General features: G+C 51.2%; 1 protein-coding gene across 7 annotated transcripts in view; it reads right to left on the bottom strand.

Moving 5' to 3' along the window:
- ERG (ETS transcription factor ERG) overlaps positions 1-25,344 on the bottom strand; it is a 289,111-nt gene that overhangs the window by 3,571 nt on the left and 260,196 nt on the right. For 3 of the 7 annotated variants that reach the window (XM_051833641.2, XM_017350791.3, XM_008274888.4), the window contains 6 exons: positions 17,451-17,654; positions 16,863-16,943; positions 14,938-15,009; positions 8,520-8,588; positions 7,135-7,191; positions 6,537-6,584 (listed from right to left, as the gene is read on the bottom strand). In XM_051833641.2, the coding sequence (XP_051689601.1) occupies positions 6,537-6,584; positions 7,135-7,191; positions 8,520-8,588; positions 14,938-15,009; positions 16,863-16,943; positions 17,451-17,654 (531 nt within the window). The remainder of the gene's footprint in view (positions 1-6,536; positions 6,585-7,134; positions 7,192-8,519; positions 8,589-14,937; positions 15,010-16,862; positions 16,944-17,450; positions 17,655-25,344) is intronic. The other 4 variants (XM_070071815.1, XM_070071817.1, XM_070071816.1 and 1 more) reach the window with 2 other exon arrangements.

Raw genomic sequence — 25,344 nt, 5'->3', positions numbered from 1 at the left:
AATCCTCCGCCTTGCGGCGCCGGCACACCGGGTTCTAGTCCCAGTCGGGGCGCTGGATTCTGTCCCGGTTGCCCCTCTTCCAGGCCAGCTCTCTGCTGTGGCCAGGGAGTGCAGTGGAGGATGGCCCAAGTGCTTGGGCCCTGCGCCCCATGGGAGACCAGGAGAAGCACCTGGCTCCTGCCATCGGATCAGCACGGTGCGCCGGCCACAGCACGCCAGCCGCGGCGGCCATTGGAGATTGAACCAACGGCACAGGAAGACCTTTCTCTCTCTCTCTCTCTCACTATCCACTCTGCCTGTCAAAAAAAAAAAAAATCGCTGGTCGATACTGGGTGCCAGGGAAGCTGAGCTGTGCTGAGCGTATTCTAGAAGCTTTGAAAACGGATGGGAGGCAAGTCTTCCCTTCCAAACTTCAGTTCTAACACTGCCTTGGACTAATCACCCCAAAATTTACCTTGTGTTATGTTATAAGCAATCTCAACAGATGAGTAAAATCACTTTAGCCGGCCGTTGTTCACGGAATCAAAGAAATGTAAAAAAAATCAAGCATAAAATCTTCTGTGACCCCCTTCCCGCCAGCTCCCTAGATCAACTGTCCCTCTCATCAATCTTTGTTTCCACTTTGGCTGCATGGAATACACGTAGAGGAACTCATCCATGCGAGCCTTGTGAGCAGGGTCAGCCTTCTTCCAGTGCCTTCTGCAAAGCCCGGTTTGGGGTTCAGCGACACATTTGTAACGTATTAGCAGCTTGTCCCCCAACGCCGCTGGGGCCAGGACCACATACATAAACTGTTCTCAACCCGCCTGTGTGACCCTCCGCACTTCATTAATATGCATTCAGAAATACAAAGGACGGTATGAGGCGACCATATGGTTTTAGTATATATATTGTAACCAAAGGATTAAAACATGAAAAAAAAATTCCATCGCCGACCGGGGAATAGGCAGAAGCGCTGGGTTTCGATGTAACAGTGTAACATATGCTTCTCCACAAACACATGCAGTTGTTTGAAAATAAATATTCAGTGTCAACTTCCTCCCAGAGACAGGGCGCGCCACAGAATTTGCATAAGCACACAGAGCTGCCAAAAACACCTGGCACCCATCCAAACGCCGCCACGGCCTCGTGGGAATCCAGCCCTCGCCCACCTCCTGTACAGTCGGGTGTGGGGGCAGCAGCAGAGCAGAAGGGCAGCCCGTTGGCCTTGGGGACATGAACTTATGGCTGGAAATGCAAAGCCAAGCAATGGACGAGCTGAGTTCACTATGAGACCCAGAGCTCAAGGCTCATCAGGCCCCTGAGTGCCTCGGGGTCTAGGAGAATAAGACATCTTGAAGCAAAAGTCATCAGTTTCCAAATCTGAGAGTAAGACTAAATGTCAAAAATCAATGAGGGGCCGGCACTGTGGTGTAGCTGGTAAAGCTGCCACCTGCAGTGCTGGCATCCCATATGGGCACTGGTTCGACACCTGGCTGCTCCACTTCCGATCCAGCTCTCTGCTATGGCCTGGGAAAGCAGTGGAGGATAGCCCAAGTTCTTGGGCCCCTGCATCCATGTGGGAGACCCAGAAGAAGCTCCTGGCTCCTGGCTTCAGATCAGCACAGCTCTGGCCATTGTGGCCACTTGGGGAGTGAACAAGCAGATGGAAGACCTCTCTATCTTTCTGCCTCTCCTTCTTTCTCTATGTAACTCTGACTTTCAAATAAATAAATAAATCTTTAAAAAAATTACTGAGCAGTTAAGAAGTCAATGTGGTAGACTGTAACGCTATGTCTAAGTCAAATCCATGAAGGGCTACACTGCATATGCACCCAGGGCTGGACGTTCAGTACATCAGGTAAGCTGCTCTCGGGACGCGGGCATCTGTATCAGAGTGTGTGGGTGCAGGTCTCGACTCTGCCCTACTCCGGCTTCTGCCAGTGCACAGTCTGGGAGTCACCAAGCAATGACTCACGTAGTCGCTTCCCGCCACCCATAGGGGAGACAAGACCTGCGTTGAGTTCCAGGTTCCTCCTGGCTTCGGTCTGGCTCAGCCCTGACTGTGACAGGCATTTGGGAAGTGAACCAGCAGATCTCTCTCTCTCTCTCTCTTTCTCCCTCTTTCTGCCTTTCCAAATAAATAAAAGAATTTTTGAAAAATTAATCATTTGCAGCATGGAGAGCAGATTTCCCCACGGTGCTGGGCTGCACCAGGAGGCACACAGGCAGCTGAGACATCACCAACGTCAGGGCACACGACCGCCCTTGGCCACAGGATTTCAGAAGCAATGTATTAACTACGCATCTTCTTAGGACAGTGACACCTGAGGCGCACGTTAGGATCTGGAAGCAGGCTTCTCAAACAAGAATGCCCAGGTACACAGAGGAGCTCTTCAAAGCCAAGCTGGTTCATCCAAACAGCGTTCCTACCTGCAGCGCACCTCAGGAATGGCCCTCTGGGGAATTAGCGAAAAATACCAGAAGTGGGGTTAAAAAGAAAAGTGTGGCAGGCATGGGCCACCTGCAGGAGCGCCTGATGGGTGTGGCTTTTAAGGGGACAGGGGCAAGCCTTCGACTTGGAGGAGACGTCATCTCTGGGTGCAGTCAGGAGAGAGAGAGAGAGAGAGAGAGAGAAAGAGAGAGAGAGAGACCCGGTAGCCAAGAGTACAGATGGAGCTGCGAAGCGCAAGCCGCAAAATGGTTTACAAAGCAGAGAGGACAGCGGAGTCGCGAGTGAGGCGGCAGCTGTGGGCACCGCGGATTCAGGGTCCCGGGGCAGGGCCCAGAGAACACCCAGGAGGCAGCTCTTTGGGGCCACTCGGACGCACAGCCTGGGCCCCTTGCATGGCAGCAGAGGGCGTCTCTGGCCTGAAGCTTGGTGAGGCTCAGCCGCTGCACATCACGGGGCAGGGAGCGTGGTAGAAAGGGCTCCGGCTTTGCAGCTGACGCTGGCTTGACTAACCTGTCCACACGCTTGGCTACTTAGGGCACCAGGGTAAGTGCCTCAGTGTTCCCATCTGTAAGATGGGGCTGATGACAACAGTGCCATCTCACGTGAACACTCTGGCCAATGATTTCTTTGAGCAGAAAACCAAAGTTGAAGGGACCAGTGTTGTGGCGCAGCAGGTAAAGCCACTGCCTGCAGTGCCGGCATCCCATATGGGCACCGGTTTGTGTTCTGGCTGCTGCACTTTTAATCCAGCTCCCTGCTGGATCCCTGGTGGGATGGGGGCGTTCTCAGGGCTGGCTGATATCCTTGGAAACGTCTGGCAGGTGCCTTTCTCAACACTTTCCAAGTGTTGGTTTCCCACAGTAGTCATGTGATGGGCACGCTGCAGAGGAGGGAACTGGAGCTCCAAGAGGCATACTGACTTCTCCCACCCACGGGCAGCCAAGGGAGCGCAGTCCCAGCCAGGTCACCGAGCTCAGTCACTGCCCAGCCCATTGCCTTAACCCTGGCTCCCACTCCCTCTCTGTAGCCTGCTTGGATCCTTCCCAGGGGCTGCAGCGAGGTGGGCTCCCACTGTTAAACTGCCTGCTCCCACCTTCTAACCAAAATCGCTCTGTAGCTTAGCATGAAGCAGGATGCATTTTCATGCTCACTACGGATGAGCATCCAGTTAAAGTCAAGGGCACTTTGACCAAAACCCAAGAAAACGCTTTCATAGGAAGGCACTTTACATTCAGAGGAGCCGTGTTGCCTTCTCAGCCTTGGGGCTGGCGCTGTGGTGTAGCGGGGTAAGCCAGTGCCTGTGATGCCGGCATCTCATATGGGCACATGGTCCAGTCCTGGTTGTTCCACTTCCCATCCAGCACCCTGCTAACGCCCCTGGGAAAGCAGGGGAAGATGACCAAGTGCTTGGGCCTCTGCACCCACGTGGGAGACTCGGAGGAAGCTCCTGGCTCCTGGCTTTGGCCTGGCCCAGCCCTGGACATTGTGGCTATTTGGGGAGTGAGGAGCAGATGGCGCTCTCTCTCTCTCTCTCTGCCTCTCTGTAACTCATTCAAATAAATAAATAAATCTTTTAAAAAAATTCTCAGCCTTTCTGGAGGGACACAGAGGAGCTGTCGGGCTTCTGTGTGACCCGGGACAGGACACACGAGACACGCTTTCCCCAGCCGGAGCAGCCCATCGAGGGTGCACATCAAGTGAGCATGTGGGACGGGGTTGCTGGAATGCTGGTATCGCCAGGCCCACTCTTAGGCCGGACACACTCCTCCCACTGCAAGGACGACAGCGCGTTTGCAGCAAAGAAGAGCAAAGGCAGCGATGTCTAAATGGCACAGCGTTTATTTATCAGAAAATGAAAAACAGAATCAGACAGGAAGACCCATGCCCATTAATAGAAAGATAAAAGATATTCCGGTTGCAGGGGCAAATGCCACGCCAATGCACCTGCACGAAAGCCTGAGGAGGGGGTGGCGGAAAAGTCTAATTCACTGTGAACCAAATAAAGTGAGTCCTATCTCCAAGTCAGCTCACTGGGAATCGAAGGCCAGATGCTGTCGTCTTGCCCAGGCCCATAGAGAGCAGTCCTGGTGGGAGGAAGCTCAGGACGCAGCTGACCCACCATGCCCAGGTGAGAGCCCAGGCACCCCTCCTCCCAGGGAGCACCCCCAGGCTGCTGGGCACGGGGAGAAGCAGTGTGTGCCCAGGACAGCTGGTGCTTTGCTCAGGACTAGTGAGTCTCCAAACAAGTCCAGCAGCACCTGGGAGCTGCGACATCGTGGACACGGACACGTGCTTCATTTAGCCCCACTGTGGGGAGTGTTGGGGGCGGGGAGATGACCAGGTCCGTCTTGTCTGGGGCAGTTTGAGTCTGCCTTCCTGACCTCCAACTCATCCGCTGCACCTGATCAGCCGTCCAGCGGCACAGAAAACTTCCCTTTCCAGGCTCGCACAGTCCCCCTTGCCCGAGACCTCTCTCTTCCCTCAGCATTGCGCTGGGGACTGCATAGGACTGGAAAACAGGAACAGACAAGGGAGACGGAATCAGGGTTCCAAGGGAGATGGAATCAGGGTTCCAATGCAGCCTCCCTTCTGATTGGCTGCTGGACTCCTCGGGCGCTCTCTCTTCCATAGGACGGCACAGAAGAAGCACATCCGATGGGGGCAGGGCGGCCATATGGGCAGGGAGCTGTGCGACTCTGATTTCACACTGCTGTGTCAATGTTCCCAGGGAGCCACATCTTCCATTCTCCCCTCTGTCCGTCCCAAACAGATCCATCTTCCAGGACGAGTGATAACAATCATCTCAAAACACAGTCATTAGTTTTACGCAAGTGACTACAGGTTCTTGCCAAAGGAATGCTGAGTGAGGGTTAGAGGAGGGACCACAGATGTGCAAGCCCTGGCCACCAGCTGGATGCTTGCCCCTGGGGAAAAGAGCCTGCGGCCACACAGACCACGTGGACCACGCTGTGTCCGCCTTTCCACCACCTGGGACTTCCCCAAGGGTCAAGGACGGGATCTCATTCTTCTTGCCATTCACATATATCACAGAGAGTTGTTCTCTGTAATTTATGTTGAGCGCCCAGCCTGGGCTCTGAGCTACAGCTATTAGAAATAATCCCTTCTAGCTGTGCAGGTTATTACAAAGCATCTTTGAGTTACTTAGCATGAACCAAGATTCAGCATCAAAGATGCAGATGCTTAGTAATGATGGGATTCCATATTTCCAAAGCGTGGGGTGGGTGGGGCAGGTATGCATGCTGAGCGACTCTGAACTCTTCCCTTTCCAAGTCTACTCTGGCCTCGCGTTTAGGAAATGCACATTCCAGTGGATCCTCGCAATGTGTCGATGACAGCTTGGCATCTGAGAGTGTGGCTGGGAAGATGAGCATACGCTATGAATTTCTGAAGCTGTCAGTCAGCACAGCTGGTTCTGATCTGAGCACAAACAAAACAATCGGGTCTGGCACTGAAACGTGAGGACAGGTGACGGTCCTTGGCTAGGTGCTGCTTACAAATGGGCCAATTAAGAATTCACGCTTTCTTCCAGCTTCTACGTCCAGAAAGAGACTGTTCAAGATGATCCGAAGCCTGACATTGTGCGGCTGTCACTAAGCTTCTCTTTTAAAAAATATTAGGTATTTGATCTGCTTTCGTGGTGGGTTGGATGATTGAATTACACCCTCCTGCCCCCTGTGCCTGAGCCAGGGCCCTTGCAGTGGTCATGAGTTTAGAACGAGTTCAGTAGAGGGTGCCCTACACCATAAGGCTTGGTCATTGTGGGGCGCCCTACTGCTGCCAACTTGTCGCCTGCCCTAGCATTGTGAGACCACAAATGTTAGCTGCTTAAGCCTGCAGCATATGGGCCCTTGTTCAGGAGCCCCAGAAACCCAGAACAACTCACATAAGGTTCTGATGCTCTTTGCTGAAGCTAAAAAAAAATCTTGATTTATACCCTGACTCATTTTCCTCCGCTTTGGCAAATCACCCAATGAGACCTAAAATGACAATTTGCTCAGTCGAAGGCTTTTCTTACCCACATGGGTTTTCCTTTCAGAATAATGATCACTTTGCAGGAATAAAAGCACGAGTGGGCTCTCACCTGGATTAGCAAGGCGGCTACTCGTGGGTCCCAGAATCTGGTAAGGATCTGCAACACAAAGAAAAGCAGTCAAATCCCCAAGGTTTGGCCTGACGTGGCCACAATTCCCACTCCACTGCTGTTTCCAGCTGTCAAGGCTGAAGATGCACCTGCCCCCAGATCACCAGCCTCCAGCTCCTGGAGGAGACAGATGACACATAGGCCCTTGGACACCTTTCTTGCTTGAGGCCTGCTAGTTGGTGGCAGAGCTTGGATCCATCCCTGATTCCAAGACCTAAGCCAGAGCCCACTCCAACCCAGGATTCCAGAAGAGCGCGTGTGTGCTGGGTCCCCGCCTGCAGCTTCCGATATTGGAGCACAAGGCTGGAAGGTGCAGTATAAAGAATCCACAGACCACGACATGGCAGCCTGTGTGCAGGCAGAATGCTTTTCCCATATCAACGGCACAGGTGTCGGAGTGGTCTTAGCCAACCTCAAGTCGTGCCCATCGAGTAGACTGGCTCCCACTTAAGGATGGCACAGGCATGACGAAGCAAAAGGAAACATCAATTTCACTTCAAAAGCAGAGGAGTTTGTATCTTCTCGACAGAGGACCCACCTAGCTGAGGACGCTGGTCTTCCGTTTTGGGCACTGCGGAAGGAGACGGCTGAGCAGCTGCAAACCCAGAAATAAAAATGACAGTCAGCAGTGACTTGGTCTGTGATGTTACCGGATCATCAATTATTTTAATTATTCACAGCATCATTTTGCTCCCAGGACATTATCTTACGGGAAGGAAAATTTTTCCTTTTTAATGAACCAAATGTAAACATTGTAACTTAAAAAAAAGGAGCACATTTTCAATTATTAAAAAAAAGTATGGATATTCCCACTTTTTCCCAAAAGCTTAAAAAAAAGAAATTGAGATGGCTTACAAAATGTGTTAAATTAAACAGACAAAAGGGGACGCACCGGGAAGAGAAAACGCAGCCAGGAACACTGCTAAGCACGGCCAAGCTTAAGGAAAGGACCACTGATCATCTGCCCTCCAACTTCCCATGGCCATGCACGTGTCCATGCTGACATGCACTACGTCAGGTGTATGTGTAGTGGAGGCACAGGGCTAAGCCACCTCCTGTGAACCTGGCACCGCATATGGACACCAGTTCGAGTCCATGCTGCTCCGCTTCTGATCCAGCTCCCTACTAATGTAACTGGGAAAGCAGTGGAAGATGGCCCAAGCATTTGGGCCCCTGCAGCCATGTAGGAGACCTGGTTAGAGTTCCAGGCTCCTGGCTTTGGCCTGGGCCAGCCCTGGCTGCTATGGCCATTTGAGAAGTGAACTAGCAGATAGAAGGTCGATCTCTGTCTCTCTCTCCTCCCTCTCTCTGGAACTCTGCTTTTCAAATAAATAATAAATATTCAAAAATATACTACATCATTAGTTCCATCCTGTTATGAAAGGAGGTATTATCCAAATAGTCAAGAATTGCTGCATTTAAAGATCTTTTGTGTGGGGCAGGCACTATGGCATAACAGGTAAAGCCACTGCCTGCAGTGCCGGCATCCCATCTGGATGCCGGTTCAAGATCCGCCTGCTCCACTTCCGATCCAGCTCTCTGCTGTGGCCTGGGAAAGCAGTGGAAGATGACCCAAGTCCTTGGGCCTCTGTGCCCACGTAGGAGACCCAGAGGAAGCTCCTGGCTCCTGGCTTCGGATTGGCACAGCTCCGGCCATTGTGGCCTTCTGGGGAGTGAACCAGCAGATGAAAACTCTCTCTCTCTCTCTGCCTCTCTGTAACTTTTCCTTCTAATTAATTAATTAATTTAAAAAAGATCCACTGTGCTGTGTTGGCAATGAAACAAACCCACTGCATCTTGGAAAGTCATAGATTAACTGCAGCAAAGACTGCTGACTCGGCCAACTGTCACCCACCCCTTGTGGGTAGTGGGCATCAGCTCCACTAACAGCCGCCCGTCCCCTTGAGGGTACCAGCTCTGTACCTTTTGTCTGGGGGGTGGGGTGGCCATGGCCGGTCCAGGCTGATCTCCTGGGGGGCTCATAGGGTAAATCTGTAAAGACAAATTGAGTCAGTGTTACAGTTTCTGTAACCAATGTTTGGGTTTTTTTTTTTTTTTTTGAAATCTTATTTTGTGTTTATTATAATAAATATTGTACATGAAAATCTCCTAATCTGAAGAGACAGTCAACCTGGATTCCATCATGTTTGGGCTCTATTTACAAATTCTAAGTGTTTGATTGATCTGAAACTCCCAGGGCTTGCTGACGCTTGTAACTCTGAAGCAGGTGATGGGCCAAGTGGCTAAAGAGAGGCACGGGGTGCCGCTCACAGCCATAGCGCAGCCCCTCCGTTTCCAGCTCACTCCCACTTCCAGCTTCCCGCCAACGCACACCCTGGGAGGCCGCAGGGAGGCCACAGGGGACACCTCTGGCACTTCAGTTCCTGCCACGCTCACTGGAGACTTGGACGGAATTTCCGGCTCCTGGGGTTGGCCTGGCCCAGCCTGGACTGTTGCGGGCATTTGGGGAGTTGAGCCAGCTGTCTCACTCTATCATCTCCATCTCTTTCTCTCTCTTTCTCCCTTTCAAATACATAAAATAACTTACAAAGTTTTAAAAAGTAATGTCCTACAACCAAGGACCAAGACCATATTAAAAGTTTCTTGACACTGAATCTGTCCTGCTTCTGAGACTGATCGAAATCTGTCCCTTTATTATCTTCATGACCAAAGCAGAGACGCAGTGGGGGAGAATCCATGGGTTCTTGTTTGATGTCTGCCTTTAAATTCACACAAAGGGCACGCATAGGCCCCTCCCTTCCCTGGGAACAGTCTAGGCCTTCGCATCCCTATCTGTGGCTGCCTCTCCTGGCCACTCCCCATTTCCCATCTATCACCTCATCCATTTGTATTAAATGGGTCTTAACTGCTCCAATTACTTTTCTCAGCAAATATCTACTTTCTCCCTTTCTACTTGAACTAAGGATTTCTCTAAAATAAATTGTGCAAAATGAATAACAGAACTGAAATAGTATTGCCCCTACAGCAATGCCCTTCAGAGCTTAACTATATTCCAATGATTTAATTGTACTTATATCATTTGTGCCATAACCTTCACTGAATGTGCATATGCAAATTTAACAACTATACTTCTATATATTCAGGGTAACTCATCAAGGCTCTAAGTCATTTCAAGTTTTCTCCAAAAATATAACCAAGAAACATTATGATGCCTGATGCTAGTAACTGTGCATATACACAGATATTTCTTTCTCTTCTTTTAAGATTTATTTATTTATTTGAAAGGCAGAGTTAGGGAGAGGCAGAGAAAGAGAGAAAGAAAGATCTTCCATCTGCTAGTTCATTTCCCAGATGGCTGCAACGGTAAGAGTTGGGCCAATCTGAAGCCAGGAGCCAGGAGCTTCTTCCGGGACTTCTATGAGGATGCAGGGGTCCAAGGACTTGGGCCATCTTCTACTGCTATCCCAGGCCATAGCAGAGAGCTGGATTGGAAGTGGAGCAGCCAGGACTAGAACCAGCACCCATTTGGGATGCCTGCTCTACAGGTGGCAGCTTTACCACTACACCACAGCACCAGCCCCCTAGTGGCCCTCTTTCAATGCAGTATCTCCCTGGTCTAGGTCACAGCGGAGGACATGAGCCACAGTCAGCCTTGAGGTGGGTTGGGGCGCTGGTTGTTCAGAGGGAGAAGGGCTGTCCTGACTGCGGGTTTACTCCCAGCCGTCACTGTCTTCTCGTAGGGACTTTGCAGAGCGAGGCTAAGGGTCAGGGTGGAAGCTCCCTGGGGAGTGCTCCCGACAGACGCACGGAGGAAGGAGGGGGCCGCTATCTGGCAGAGGCCACAGCTGACCCAGCTGCTACACCTGAGACCTCAGCTGACGGCACACGGGCTGCTTAGCTGGGAGGAGCCCACACGGTCATCCCCAGCTGAGAGACAGCAGTGTCCCCTCATCCTAAGAGCTCCCCCACAGTTTCAGCTACCCGCAGCTAGCCACAGTCTGAAAGTATACGTGGAAAATTCCAGAACTAGACTGCATGCGTTCTGAGTGGCGTGATAAAGTCTCATGTCACCGTGTTCTGTGTTGCCTGCACCATGGATCACCCCTTAATTCAGGGTAGATCAGAAGTGGAGCAGCTGGGACTTGAACCGACGCCCATATGGGATGCCGGCGCTGCAGGCAGAGGCTTTACCCACCACGCCACAGCACTGGCCCCGTATGCAGCTATTTCTACGTGCAGTCTTTTTACAGAAGCATTGTAAAACTGTGCCATCTTGATTGCTGGCTCTCAGTTCAACGGCCAGTGTCATTCTAGGACAACTGGAGGCCACACAGCCAGGTACTCAGCAGGTGCCCACTGCCAGGCACCCAGAGACGACCATCAGATGCCACTCGGAGGGCAGGGCCATGTCATTATTTTTAAGCCTCTCTTCAAACAAATCATTGTGCCTTGTTTAAAATGAGCAGTTTGTTGGGTCGGTCTCCAAAGAGCAAGACTGCGGTAGAAGATGTGTCTCTTCCTATTTTCATATCCCAGAGAGGGTGAAAATGATCCACAACATGAAATTCAACGCAGAATTGCCTTAATTTATTTAGTCTGTTTGGCTAAACTTGGCGTCTAGTGTGGTCTGTGAAATCCGACCCAGCAGGCTTTGAAGGGTGGGATTATTCCCCTCCCTAAACTCTGCTGTGGCTCAGCCCCTGCTCCTAGCTGGCATTTTTGCATCCATGAACCTTAAGCTTTTTCCACCCCACTCCTCAGTGTTTCGCTTTTCTGTGTTCGGTTGCCCACGGGAATTAAATGTGCAGCCACGATCAATTTACAACTGAATGTCAACGGAGGCCTTTGCAAGTTCGGTGCGAGTGGACTCTGGGCCAGTCGCGTTTTCTCTATGAAATGGTGAGCCAGACTTCCAATTCGAGAACTGTCTGAGAAGGAAAAATCCGCCAGCGAGGCAGTCCTGACAGCATGTAGCCCACGTCAGGCACGCTGACAGAGGGCCTTGATGGAAAAGACAATACAGCAAAGTGATCGGATTTCTGCTTCTCAAAGTGTGGTCCCTGGACCAGCAACATGACGACAGCCGGGGCTGTCAGAAACATGGACTCTCACCCAGATCCACGGAATCAGAACCAGCTTTTTAGCAAGGTCCTGCTGGGCTGGTGTGCTGGGAAGTTTGAGAAAGCTGGTCGAGGGACCGGCGCTGTGGCATAGCAGGTAAAGCCTCCACCTGCAGTGCCAGCATCCCATATGGGGGCTGGTTTGAGTCCCAGCTGCTCCACTTCCAACCCAGCTCTCTGCTATGGCCTGAGAAAGCAGTAGAAGATGGCCCAACTGCTTGGGCCCTGCACCCATGTGGGAGATCCAGAAGATGCCACGGCCATTTGGGAAGTGAACCAGCAGATGGAAGACTTCTCTCTCTGTCTCTCCCTCCCTCTGTCTGTAACTCTGCCTCTCAAATAAATAAATAAAATCTTTTTTAAGAGAAAGCTGCTCTGGACAATTTCCATTGCTCTCCTCCAACACCCCATCCTGCAGACGAGGATTTCGGAAATGCTACCTACAGTGGGGTGGCACTCGTTCCAAGACGGCGGCAGGAGCTCTAGATGGAGTGCTTTTACCCATGGGATGAGAACACTAATGGCAGGGTGGCTGGGGCAGGCTCTGTGGCACAGCGGTCACACTGCCACTTGGAACGGCCACATCCCATTGCAGTATTCTTGGGTTCAATTTCTATCTATGTTTCTGACCCAGCTTCCTGCTGATGCGTGTCCTGGCCAGCACCAGGTGACAGCTCAAGTATTGGAGTCCCTGCCACCTATGGACGACACCAGGATGGAGCTCAGCCTGGCCCAGCCCTGGCAACTGCAGGTATCTGGGGAATGAATGAGGATGGAACGTCTCTCTCTCTCCCTCTCTCTCTCTCTGGTAGATGAAGATCTTTCAAATAAAAATAAATAAATGTTTTTTTTTAAAAAGATTGTTAATGGAACTGTTAATAGTAGTAATGAGACATGGCCTTAAACAGAAAAAATATCGCTCATGAAATGTGATCAAAAAATTAAACAGCAAAAAGCACTACTACAAAAATATTTTGAACATTTTATTCATAAAATTCTCCTCAGGGTGTAGAACCATGTTCCATCCTCCCTTGGAAATAAGTCAGGACCTCAACAACACCAGCCTGAGCCTAGCTCGCGGCCAAGTCCGTGTGAGGTTCATGTGAATGGTGCGTCCCATGCCCGTGAACACACGGCCATGGCAGATAAGCGTCTTTTTGTTTTCCCTCGTGACATTCTGGTCCGGTGCTTCCTTATCGGCTACCGATCGCTCGCGGTGGGCACCAAGCCACCTCCTGCCGGATGTCACCCTGGCAGATGTTGAAGGAAGCCCGGCTGAGACAGGGTACCCCAGGGGATCCCACTGTAGAGCCAGCGCTGGATGGTCCTACTCTAGGCTGCTTGAGATCCTGCGACCCCTGAGCTGTGCCCTCTGTCCTTACGAACAGCAGCGCAGAGGACTCCTGACACAAACACGCTTTGCACTGAATTGTTAGTGACTTTTTCCTCAACACCCTCTTTCCCTCCAACTCCGATCTGTAAGATAATTAACTCATACTCTTGGCAGGAATTCCTGTGGAGGGTTAGGCTGATTCCTGGCATGGGTCCTGCTACTTCCTCTGTAAAAGCCCCTGTCTAAAATCTGAACTTTATCAGGGCAGCTTCGGGGCGACCATGGAAATCTACACATGCTCCAGACCCCAAGCAACACAAAGCTGCAAATCGGCAGCTTGCATGGTGTGGGCTCCTCCACGTCAATGCTGGTGTCACCTTGCTGGTGGCTGGGATCAGTTCTGATCCAGAACAAGGTCCCTTCGGCCACACCTCCGCCCCCACCCCTCCCCGGCTGCCTTTCCCATGGGGGTTGAGCTCGGCTACGCCCCACCTTCTCCTTGCATCAAAGTCACTGAAGGGTAACCCCGCAGTCCTCTGGCCCGGCCATGTATCCATGGCTCAAGCTCATTCTGCAGGCTCCAAGGCCATCTTTGCAAAGCAACCGTAGATGGGAAAGCGTGAGATCCCCACTCTCCATGAACTTAGAGGCTGCTGGGAAAGCCCGAAGACCAAGAGGTGGTGCCCAGAACGGAGAGTCCACCCTAACATACTTCAGCCTCTCTCTCTCCTCCGCTCCACATCTTCCCAAGGACGTTACCTTGGGAAGCTCTCTGTGGATGACGTGGATAACGGGGCACTCTGACATTCCCGTCTCAGATTTACAGGTCTTTGCAGTTACATTAGACTGAGGCGAAGCTAACGATGCAGGTTTAGCCATTTGCTAAGACACAGGCTTAAACGGCACCTGGGTAGTGCCGTGTGGTAGCAGCACCGTCTTAGTCTGCTTGGCCATGCCCAATGGCACCAAGATGCGAGATCCAGCAGAGGAATAAGGAGACAGGAATGATGATTCCAGGAAAGCCCTGAAGAGCCCCAGCTTCCAAGTGGAAGTCAAGGCCGCATTTCCAGGCTTGACTTTCCAATCTCTTTGGATGACATGCCAGACACATCGTATCGTGCCAGATGGGTTGTCATGGTGACGGAGCAAGAAGGGTGGGGTCGTGGAAGGCCCTCCTTGAGCTGCAACTGAGCTTTCTCCCGACCCACTCCCAGGAGGCTCCCGGCTCCCTAGAGGCCAGCTGGGTGGGAGAGCACGAGGCCAGCTCTGCAAGTCAGAACTGTCTTTGCTTCTGTAACATTGCAGGACAGCGTCTTCAGCAGAAGCAGGTGCAAGCCAGGAAAAGGTGTGCATGGGCAGCTGGGGAGTGTTTCTGGCAGCCAGCATGGCAAGCCCCTGAGAAACACGGATGACGTTGCAAAGCGAATGACATGGCATCACAGAACATATGACCGCCGCGCGCTGACATGCTAACGCATCCTAAGAGCAGAGGAGAGAGCACTAGTTCAGCAAAGCACCCTGGAAAAAAAGCTGGGTTTGGAATCAGGAAGATGTGGGAACAGAGCTCCCCATGTGGCCACCTGTCAGGTCACTCCGCAGGTTCGGGCCATCGGGAGGCGGCACTGACAGCCACACAGCAGTGAGGCTGACCTGCAGCATAAACAGAAAGGGGGCTCCGGCATAAATGGTCCGCTGGGGAAGCCAGGGCCAGGGCTAATCTGCTTTGAATTTGGCCGTGCAGAGACCGGTAGCGCCGTCTTTCAATGCAACAGTTCGGATTTAGCTCCCCCATCGGCAGAGGCAGCACAGACTGGGGCTCAGGTCAGCTCCAGGATGAGCTCTGCGTCTCATGGGACCTAGGTGACGATCTTGGCGGGCCACCAGGGACGCCTCTCCAAGGAGAGATCACACGGGGGCGTTTGCGTACCTGGCCTAGTTGTAATTCTTTGCGTAGCTTCAGGGTATACTGAAGTATTTGGAAAAATAAAAGCTGCGCCCCCTGCAGACAAAAGGAAAGACAAACATGTGAAGGTCTTCGCTGTGCTACGCATCTCAGCATCAGTGTCAACTCTGCCCGGCACGGGGACAAGAGGGACAAGACCTGCCTAGCAGATGTCGGAGCATGGACAAGGGCCCGGGCAGAACCTGCAGCTAAGGGGACAGGAAGCTCCCCTGGCCTCATTTGTCATAGTGGCTTGTGTGTGTGCGTGTGTGTTGATTTTATAGCTTCTTGCTCAAGTCCCATCTCTGCCTCGCCCCCACCCCACAAACTCATTTTATTAAAAAAAAAGGAAAATCCAGTGGTGCATGCTTTATTTTTCAAACTGCAGAACAACCCATAAAATAGTTTACAGAGCTCTTGGAAAATAGCACCAATGTACTACAAATATCCTGAGAGTATGTGGAGCTTATTAAAAATTAATCCGTGTCTCTGTTCAAACGCACGTTTTCCCTTCTCTCTTTCAATCAACACTCACAAGCTGTAAACTGAGAAAAAGTCAGCCCAGTCCATTTGGAATCGGTTGCCTGTTCTTCCACTGCTTCTATGTTTAACAATAACAAAATTAATGAATTCAGAGCTTTCTTCAAATGTTCACTCACAGTGAAAGAATTTGCAAATGCATGTACAATTATCAGAAGATGTGCATAGCTCCAAGATGCCCCCTAAGAGGGGAAATTTACTTTCTCTAAGTCATTTGTTACTTCTGGCCACAAGATCATGGACAGGCTGACACGTGCAGCCTCAATTAAAAAGGAGTAACTCGCAACATTATTTTAGATTAGATTAAAAGCACAATGCTTTATATCCAAGACCCAGATAAGCCTGCAGCTTCACTTTAATACTCAAACAGGGACTCTCTCGTATTTAGCATTTTAAAATAAAATAGCAAACACAAAGGTACTTCAAAAAGTTGTAGGGAATGGAATGAAAAGTGTATTTGGATGCAAAAAAAAAAAATTTAGAAAGCTATGCACGGTGTTTTCATAACATGAACTTTCCATGGTTCTAGTACTAGGAAAATCGCCGTAGTTCTAGGAGAGGCCTGCCTAGGAGCTGGCTTCTCACAAGGGGTTATGGAGGTGGCCCAGTGCTCACTGGTGCACCCCAGTCCAGGGGTTGTGTTGGGGGTCCCTGCTGGCCAACAGTGGGTGAGCAGTGCATGGCCACACTTCTGTCACATCTCCATCCATTTCCAGGGGGAAATGGATGCAAACCAGAGGCGCACCAGTCACCGAGAACTGGGCCTGGATGACAAGGACACGCTGGCGGGGAGGGATAAGGTGGTGTGTTAGACCCTGCCTAGGCTAAGGCATGACGGGAAAGAGAACGGAGACTCGACGGTCAGAGATAGAAAAGCAGGCATTCTGTTAGTGACCCCAAAACTATTATAAAATATACTTTTTGAGCAAAGGATTGCGGAGTGAAAGCTCACAGAATAACAGACATTCCCTTCTACGGCTTTCTGCGGAAGATTTGCAGGAATCCAAGTCCTGAAATGGTACCAGAAAGGAAAAAGACGGCCCCAATGCACCCCGGTCAATGACCCTTTAAGAACAGAAATGGGGAGGGGGAAATGGGTGCTCCGCTGGGCCCCTCTGCAGATCCGGGGTCAGCAGAGAACCAGCTGGGAAGGATGCACCCTAGCAAATCCCCAGCCGGCTCAAGTGCCCAGGAGCCAGGGTCTGCCCTCCCACGAGGCTGCGCTACCTCCTGCACGCCCAGACACACTGTGCACTATCCGCCCCGGGGTCTGCCTGCCGGGGACAGGGACCCCCATGTGGGGCTTCCCCCTGCCGCCTGCACCCGTGGTCAGGACCCTGTGCTTGTCCTCGGGGCAGGGCCAGCATTACCTGTGTTTCTAGCGTGCATTAACCGTGGAGAGTTTTGTAAGGCTTTATCCACATCATCTGAAGTCAAATGTGGAAGAGGAGCTGCGAGACAAAGGCAACATAAAAGTGGAAACGAATGAGAATGAGCTTTCTGCAAAGGGGACTGGGAGAAGAGAGGGAGAGACTGAAAGCAAGGGGAGGGGGGAGAGGGGAGGGAAGGGGGGAGGGTGGGAGGGAGGAAGGGATGGAGACAGGGAGGAAGCAAACCTTCTGCCCCCAACATCACCGCAGGCTGCTGGAAACAGGGCAGCACCCGCCACTCATTAGCATGCTAAAACCTATGTGAGGGCCCATCTTCAGGCCAGGGCAGAAGGAGCTGGGGTCCAGCAAAGCCCCGGGGAGAACTGACTCCAGCCCCACCCTGTGGCCCTTCTATGCACGCCGGCAGGTATCAGCTGAAGCGTGCAGTTACCCCGCGCCTCCACGCCTGTCAGCTGCAGGCAGCTCACGAGGCGGGGAGTGAGGGCTGCCTTTGACCCTCCCAGGTCCTGGCTTATGGGACCCTGGGGGAGGCGCCTGCCATCGGGCGGGGGGGGGGGGGCGGCTCACTCTCTCTGAGGTAGTGGAGATGGGAGAGCAGGATGTCGGCGTTGTAGCTCGGCGTGAGCCTCTGGAAGTCGTCCTTGGTCATCTTGCACAACTCCTTTCCGTCGATGTTCTGGAACAACAGGATGTCCACGTCGGGGAGGCCGTATTCCTTCACCGCCCACTCCAGCCACTGCCGGACGTGCTCTGTGCTCCACAGTGTCGGATCTGCAGGGGAGAGAGGCAGGTGCCGTCAGCTCCTGAGGCCAGAGACCCGGGGGGGCGCGGTCGCTCCCCCCACCCCACCAGGCACAGAGAACCAGGAGAGCTTCGGCACCATGGCCTCGGCCAGCCCCAGTGACGGCCCCGTGGGAGCAACCAGCAGAAAACCAGAAACCCAAGCACCGGAGCCATCACTGGCTGCCCTCCCCGGATGTGTGTTAGCAGGAAGCGGGATTCGGGCCCTGGGATGTGGGACGTGCGAATCAGCGGCTTAATCTCTTAGGCCAAATGCTTAGTGCAGTTTCCGCCTTAACATTCATTTTTATTTGTATTCACTGGAAAGTGAGTAAGAACAAGAGAAAGCTTTTCTTTCCGCGAAGCACTGCTGGAATATTTATAGGAAAAGAAGAGCAAGGTCAGCACAGACCAGGAACCTCATCACAGGTTGGACGAAAATGGTAACAGTTGCATGTGCAAACCGCGTAGCCGCTGAGCAGAGTGGAGAGGATCCCCGGGGTGGGGGTGATGGCCCCAGGAGCGAGCTGTCCCACTGGCCCCCAGAGAACTGGGTTAGCCACGAACTTTGCACCTGCCTCCGGCTGGGGGAGCACTTTTCACCCCCGCAGGCGGAGCCCAGACACTCCGCAGGCCATAGCCAGAGTGTGCAGGGGGCCGCCTGGCCAGGAGAAGTGGTCCCCGGTGGAAACACAGGCCAGGGTCCTGGGCAGCTTCCCCTGGGCACGTCCGGGTCCAGTGCAGAGTGAAGGCCCTGACCTCTGCTCTCTGAGCAGGCCAGGGGAGGCCACCGGCTGGTCACCTGGCCTGAAAAACTCTGCCACAGCCCTGGGTCGTCCTTCGAGCCACCTCTCAGAACCTTGTTTGCGGCCTTAGGCCAGTCAAGTAGGACGCGTCCAGGGGGCTGTGCAGCGTGATGTAGTCACAGAAGCAAACAGCAATAGTGGTGCCTTCTCCTCCCTCCCTCTTGCCCCCTCCCCCACCCTCCCTCTCCCCTGCCTCCCTCACTTCCCTGTGCTCCATATATTTAAAGCAAAGAAATATTTTTAAATCCAGCAGAATCCCCCCATCCCTCCTCTCAGGGACCCCAGAAGTGTATCTGTGTGCTGTCCCTGTACGTGTGTTAATACTCTCACCACATCAACTGTCAATGGATTGTTTCATGTTTTTTAAAGATTTAACAACTTCATAGGCAGAACGCCCTGACCTCTACAATCCTACCCAAGTCATTTCCTGTAAGTTCTGCCCTTAGTATCGGCCAAAATCCTTTCTTGTTTTTCTTTGTTTTGCTTTTAACAAGGTTAAAGGACAATTTTCTAGTGCAACTACTTCCTAGAAATCCGCTCCTCCTGGGAATGGATTCTCTCTTCTTGGTTGATTGATTTGAGAAGCAGACACACACACACACACACACACACACACACACACAGAATAAGAATTAACATTTCCATCTGTTGGTTTGCGCCACAAAATTTCTGCAATGGTCAGGGCTAGGCATCTTAAATGCTAGTCCAACACCCCCTCCCCCAAACCTGGACCCTCAAAATGATACATAAACACCCTTGCCAGAAGTCAGTGGGTTCACGGTCAAGTGCAGAAATGATTTCTCGGGCAGAGAGCTAAGAGGAAGTCCTATCTCTCCATCGGCCCTCGGTGTGCTCCTTAACTGGTCTCCCTCATTAGCCAAGGTCACCTCGGCTCATTCGGTTCGCCTCCAAGGAAATCACGTGTGAGGCCCTCGAAGGCCAGCTCCTCGGGCTGACGGGCCTCACGTCGAGTTGGGGAAGGGTCCTTCTCGAGGAGCACTGATGCGATCAGAAGTCACGATGACCTTTCTGAAGAGCCATCTGGCCACACACATTGGAAAATGTGTGGCTCAAGAACTCCACTTCTAAAATTCATCCCAAGGAAATGATGGCGGATGTGTGCCAGGATTTATTTTCAAGGATGTTCTTTGTAGTCTTGTTTATAACAGCGAAACTTTGGGAACACCCAAAAGTCCAGCACAGGCATGGCCAGCAGAGTTGTGGAACACGTTAGGGTCGCACCTGTGAGACTTAGACGCTTTTACATTGTTGAAATGTTTATTAATATGGAAAAATGTTCAAAGTGGATTAATTAAAATCCTCAGACTAGCACTGTGCTATAATCCTGCTTTGCAAAGCCACCTGAACATAGGCACGAGAGACATACGTCCAGTCAGTAGGACATGTGGCCAAAGGTTAACCACTGTCTCTGGAGAAGACAGGGGATTTGAGATTTTTTCCTTTTCCCAAAACTATATTTTTTTCTTTGGTCTACAAAAAACATGTCACACTTGGTAAAAATTATTTATGAAAATGTATTGTCTTTGTCAAAACCAAAACAAGCCTTATAAAGGAGGATAGATAGAGAATCTACACACACACAACGCACACTTGCCCCTCTGGGGTATCTGGGGGTTGGAGTGGTTCCAGAACTCTGCAGATACCAAAATCTGAGGATGTTCCAGTCGCTTGTATTCAGTGACGTAGTCTCCAAATTACTTGTAATTCCTCATAGTATGTAAACACTATGTAAATGGCCATATACTATTTTGTTTAGGGAATAATTGCAAGAAAAAAGTCTGTATATGTTCAGTACAGACATATTTTTTCCTGGATATTTTCAACTCGTGGTTGGTTAAATCCAGAGATACAGGAGGTGTGGACATGGAGAATTGGTTGTATATATTATAATATTTGAGGGGCCGGCTCTGTGGCTTAGCTGGATAGGCTGCTGCCTGCAGTGCCGGCATCCCATATATGGGTACCGGTTTGAGTCCTGGCAGCTCCACTTCCAATCCAGCCCTCCGCTATGGCCTGGGAAAGCAGTGGATGATGGCCCAAGTCCTTGGGCCCCTGCACCTGCGTGGGAGACCCAGAGGAAGCTCCTGGCTCCTGGGTTCGGATCGGCACAGCTCTGGCTGTTGCAGCCAGAGTGAACCAGCAGATGGAAGACCTCTCTCTCTCTCCTTCTCTCTCTGTAACTATGACTTTCAAATAAATAAATATTTTTTGAAAGTCAGAGTTACACAGAGAGAGGAGAGGCAGAGAGAGAGAGAGAGAAAGGTCTTCCATCAATCGTTCACTCCCCAGATGGCCGCAACGGCCAGAGCTGCGCCAATCCGAAGCCAGAAGCCAGAAGCCTCCTCCCAGTCTCCCACACGGGTGCAGGGAACCAAGGACTCAGGCCATCCTCTACTGCTTTCCCGGGCCATACCAGAGAGCTGGACAGGAAGTGGAGCAGCCGGGTCTCGAACCCGCGCCCACATGGGATGCCGTGACTTCAGGCCAGGGCGTTAACCCACTGCACCACAGCACCGGCCCCAAATAAATAAATTTTTAAAAATATTTCATAAAGTTTATTCAAGGGTATAAAAATTTGATCTCCTTTTACACTTGGTGAGTGGAAAGTGTTTAATTGGAATGCAATTTCATTAACTCTGGGGCACTCCTACCTTTTCGGGGTTTGATTTTCATGCCTCTGCCCCGTAAGTTTTTAAGCAAACGATGCAAGAGACAAACATGGCCACATGGTAGAGGAAAGAGGGTGCTCCTTCTGACCTGACTTGAGGGTGCCCTGTTGGGACTCACTTGAGAGGTGTCGCAGCAGAAGTTTGCGACGGACAAGCTGAAATCCCCAGCAGGAAGCACTGGCCCTTGGGTCACCGGACCCCACTGTCTCCAAAGACGTAACTCCCACGCACCCTGCCCCTTCATCCTACAGCCACACGCAGCCACCTGCCGTCTCCTGAACTCACACCCCATGGCTGTGCCCACACCTGCAGCAGCCCCTCTCGTGCGCACGCGCACTCATCACCGCCTCTGAGCATCTTGCCCGCCGCTCTCCTGATAGACCCTTACAAGATTCTACAAAACATGCATGCAAAAATAGCATTTAAATGCGAATTTACTTCTCTGCCAAAGAAACAGAAATTCATGCATTCTTTTTCTCATAACACACGTTTTCCACGACCACTTGGTAGCCCCCTGTATAGGATGAATCTCTGAGTGAAGAATGGCAAAACTGGAGACCCAGGCCTACGACAACAGATGTGGATTTTAGGGTTCAGGGCAGTGTGTTGAGTCCTGCCCGTCATATTTTAGTCCCAAGTCACCTTTTTTTAAAAGACAACAATACTTCTTTATTCATGAGACTTAACATGGTGCATTCAACCAAATCAGCATGGCTTTGATGCGGTTTTGCACATGGCTTTTAATGGAATCAACCAAATTTTGTGAGCCAACCACACTCACTGTTGGGGACTACAGACAAGGCATGAACACTGCAATACAAATGATGAGGTCACTGTAATACAAATGATGGCCAAGCAGAGTTCCAGCAGTGTGTCCCCCACGGCCCACGTATCTCAGCACCACTCTCCGGCTCCCATCCTGCACGCCAGCACAGAGAGAGGTTCCGTATGACTCAGCAGACCCCACCTTCCTCCTCGGCTGATGACTATGTGAGCGGAGAAAAAGAGGAGATGGCAGGAGGCCACCCAAGGTGTCACCTGTGCTCAGGCGGTTCCAACAAGGTCATGACCCACTGTATTATGAAAAACATCTGCATGGATTTCAAGATGTTTTTCAATCAAAACAAATGTACTCTCATTCCATTTTTCCATGAACTTTTTGAAGTCCTCTTGTAGCGCTGTGTTCTGCCCTGGGCAAGAGTTCCCACTGCCTCTGGGTGGTGGCACACAGCCTGTCACCTAACCTTGTGACTGGCCCGCGTTTTCCTCTTCTATATAAAACAATATGAGGAATCCCAGGACCTGAGAGATGACTGGAGCAAGATTAGGGACGAGCATGAATTCAGCCTAGAGCTGCTGAGTGCTTGCTGTATGCACAAGTACCATGCAGACTCAGAAGTGGCCGAGCAGAGAGGCCAGGGATGACAGAGGGAGCCAGCGATGGCCACAGCCCCCTGGGAACAATGAAACTTGTGTCCCCCACTGATGCAGCAGCTGGTCCCAGCCAGGGCCAGGGAAAGCCGAGAAACGGACAGAGGCTGCACCGGAGGGGTTCAGAGGGAAGCTGGCCGCGCGAGGTGGGCGTTCAGAGCTGCTGGCCATTTCTGAGAAATCAAAAGCCGTCTCAACTTACTCCGAGCGCGGAAAAGCTGGTGATGAAAAGACAAGGCTTTCTTGGGAGTCAGAAGACTCACGTTTGGGTTCTGACTCAACCTCTCACTAGACGTGGAAGCTAACCCCTCTGGAATGAGCCTGATGTCTCTGTGGGCAATTAAATGAAATGTGAGAGGAAGAGAAAAGCCAGTGAGATAATGCCTGGGGTGCCACTTGCCAATAGCAACACACTGCAGAAAAGGAACCCGTCAACGCATCAGATTCTGCAGACTCTGCTAATAGGAAATAAACACTCTACTATTGCTAGGACGAATCTCTTCTTTAAACAACAAGGTCTGATTTTTCACTTTCTTTTAAGAAGATTTGGGGAGGTGCATCTGTCAGATGAATTGTGAGCCCGCTGGAGGGAGATGACTTGTTTTCTCAGCAGCACTCCATCCACTGTGTTGAAAACATCTGTACCACCCTCCCATCTCCCCCTGGACACCGAAACCATAACCCTCATGGCCCAACATAAAAGAGAGAAGCCCCCTCGCTCCGAAGCCTCTAAGTTGTGCTTGGGCTACATGGTTACTATCCAACAGGCTTATGAATTCTTTTTTTTTTTTTTTTTTTTGGAAGGCAGAGTGGACAGTGAGAGAGAGAGACAGAGAGAAAGGTCTTCCTTTGCCGTTGGTTCACTCTCCAATGGCCGCCGCGGCTGGTGCGCTGCGGCCGGCGCACCGCGCTGATCTGATGGCAGGAGCCAGGTACTTCTGGCACCCCAATTGGGACTAGAACCCGGTGTGCTGGCACCGCAGGCGGAGGATTAGCCTACTGAGCCGCAGCGCCGGCCTGGCATACGCATTTCTATAAGCCCTCGAGGGACACTTACAAAACGTGGCCATGAACAAGGCCACCAAAAAAGTAATAACCAGAATTTTTAAAAATCAGTGTCATGTAGACTCCACTCATGGCCAGAGTATTATAAAGTTAGAAATCAGAATCAACAAAACAGCAAGTGAACAGCATTAGGTATTTAAGAGGTCCGTACAGCCAAGATCCAGTTTCAGTTTAGAGTGAAGCGGGGCTCAAATTCAAGCCAGTTCTCTCTGTTGGGCCTGCTTCACAAATGTAAGCTCTGTCCTCATGAGGAGCTGAAATATTAAATCTTACTTCTGCAGGCTTCTGAGTGTCTCGGACAGCGGATTGGCAGACTTGCCCCAGGCCTGGTTCTCATAAACAAAGATCTCACTAGGCTTGTGATACAGCTTAGAGGCACATTGAGTTTGGTTCTAAGAGTGATTCTCAGCCAATATTTGACATCGATATTGTTCAAGAAAAATGACATTCAGGACTTAGATGGTCACCACTTGGGCTTTTGTTTAATCTTGCTTTTATTCATTTATTGATAGGGGCTTTGAGACAGCATGTTCGCCTGTGGGGCATTTGTTTCGTGAAGGCGCAGTGTGCCTTTGGCAATGCAGTACTGTGTTGCCTGATTTAAATATCCACTTAGTATTTTCCTGGCAGCCGTGGGCTCGCCTCGATCAGAATCCTGTTACATGGAAATATATCAAAATTCCAGCCCACTGCTTGTAACCACCCCCAACCCGCAGGCACAGCACATAACAGAATGTAACTCCAGCAAGCTGTGAGTCATTGTTTGCTTTGATTCATTTATTAATTTATTTATAAGAGAGACAGAGACAAAAAAGAGAGAGCTCCTAACTGCTGGCTCACTCCCTAAATGCCCACCATGGCCAGGGCCAGGCCAGACTAAACCAGGAGCCACAAACTCAATCCAGGTCTCCCACGTGGGCGGCAGAACCCAGACACTTGAGCCAGTGTTACTGCTTTCCAAGGTCGGTGTTCGCAAGGAGCTGGAATCAGGATGTGGTATTGAACCCAAGCCCTCCAATGGTGCATCTTAACCAGGGCATCTTGACCAGTGGGCCAGGTCTGTCCCTTGCTTATTTTGTAGTTCCAGTTCACTGAGATAGAATTCATAAGCCTTAATCCTCCACCTAGCGGCACCGGCACACCGGGCTCTAGTCCCAGTCCGGGCACTGAATTCTGTCCCGGTTGCCCCTCTTCCAGGCCAGCTCTCTGCTGTGGCCAGGGAGTGCAGTGGAGGATGGCCCAAGTCCTTGGGCCCTGCACCCCATGGGAGACCAGGAGAAGCACCTGGCTCCTGGCTTCAGATCAGTGTGGTGCGCCTGCCACAACGCACCGGCCACAGTGGCCATTGAGGGGTGAACCAATGGAAAAGGAAGACCTTTCTCTCTGTCTCTCTCTCTCTCACTGTCCACTCTGCCTGTCAAAAAAAAAAAAAAAAGAAAGAAAGAAAAAAGAAATGTGTATGCCATAGCTATCGGGTGCAGAGGTTTAGAAATAACGATCGCATCAGAACTGGTCATGTATACATAACTTGAACAGCGATGATCTAGTGCTGAGAATGGCGAGTTGCAAGCTCTCCCTACACAGGACTTCTCCGTGTCTCCTTGCAGTCCTTAGTGTTTCGAGGCTATGCTAAGGTCCGCACAAGTTCATCATCACTATATGTTTTCATGAATTTAACCTTTTCTCATC

Source organism: Oryctolagus cuniculus, chromosome 4 (assembly GCF_964237555.1).
Source record: "Oryctolagus cuniculus chromosome 4, mOryCun1.1, whole genome shotgun sequence".
Classification (NCBI taxonomy): domain Eukaryota; kingdom Metazoa; phylum Chordata; class Mammalia; order Lagomorpha; family Leporidae; genus Oryctolagus; species Oryctolagus cuniculus.
Note: the sequence above shows the minus strand (reverse complement) of the source record. Positions and strands in the feature narration are given on the sequence as shown.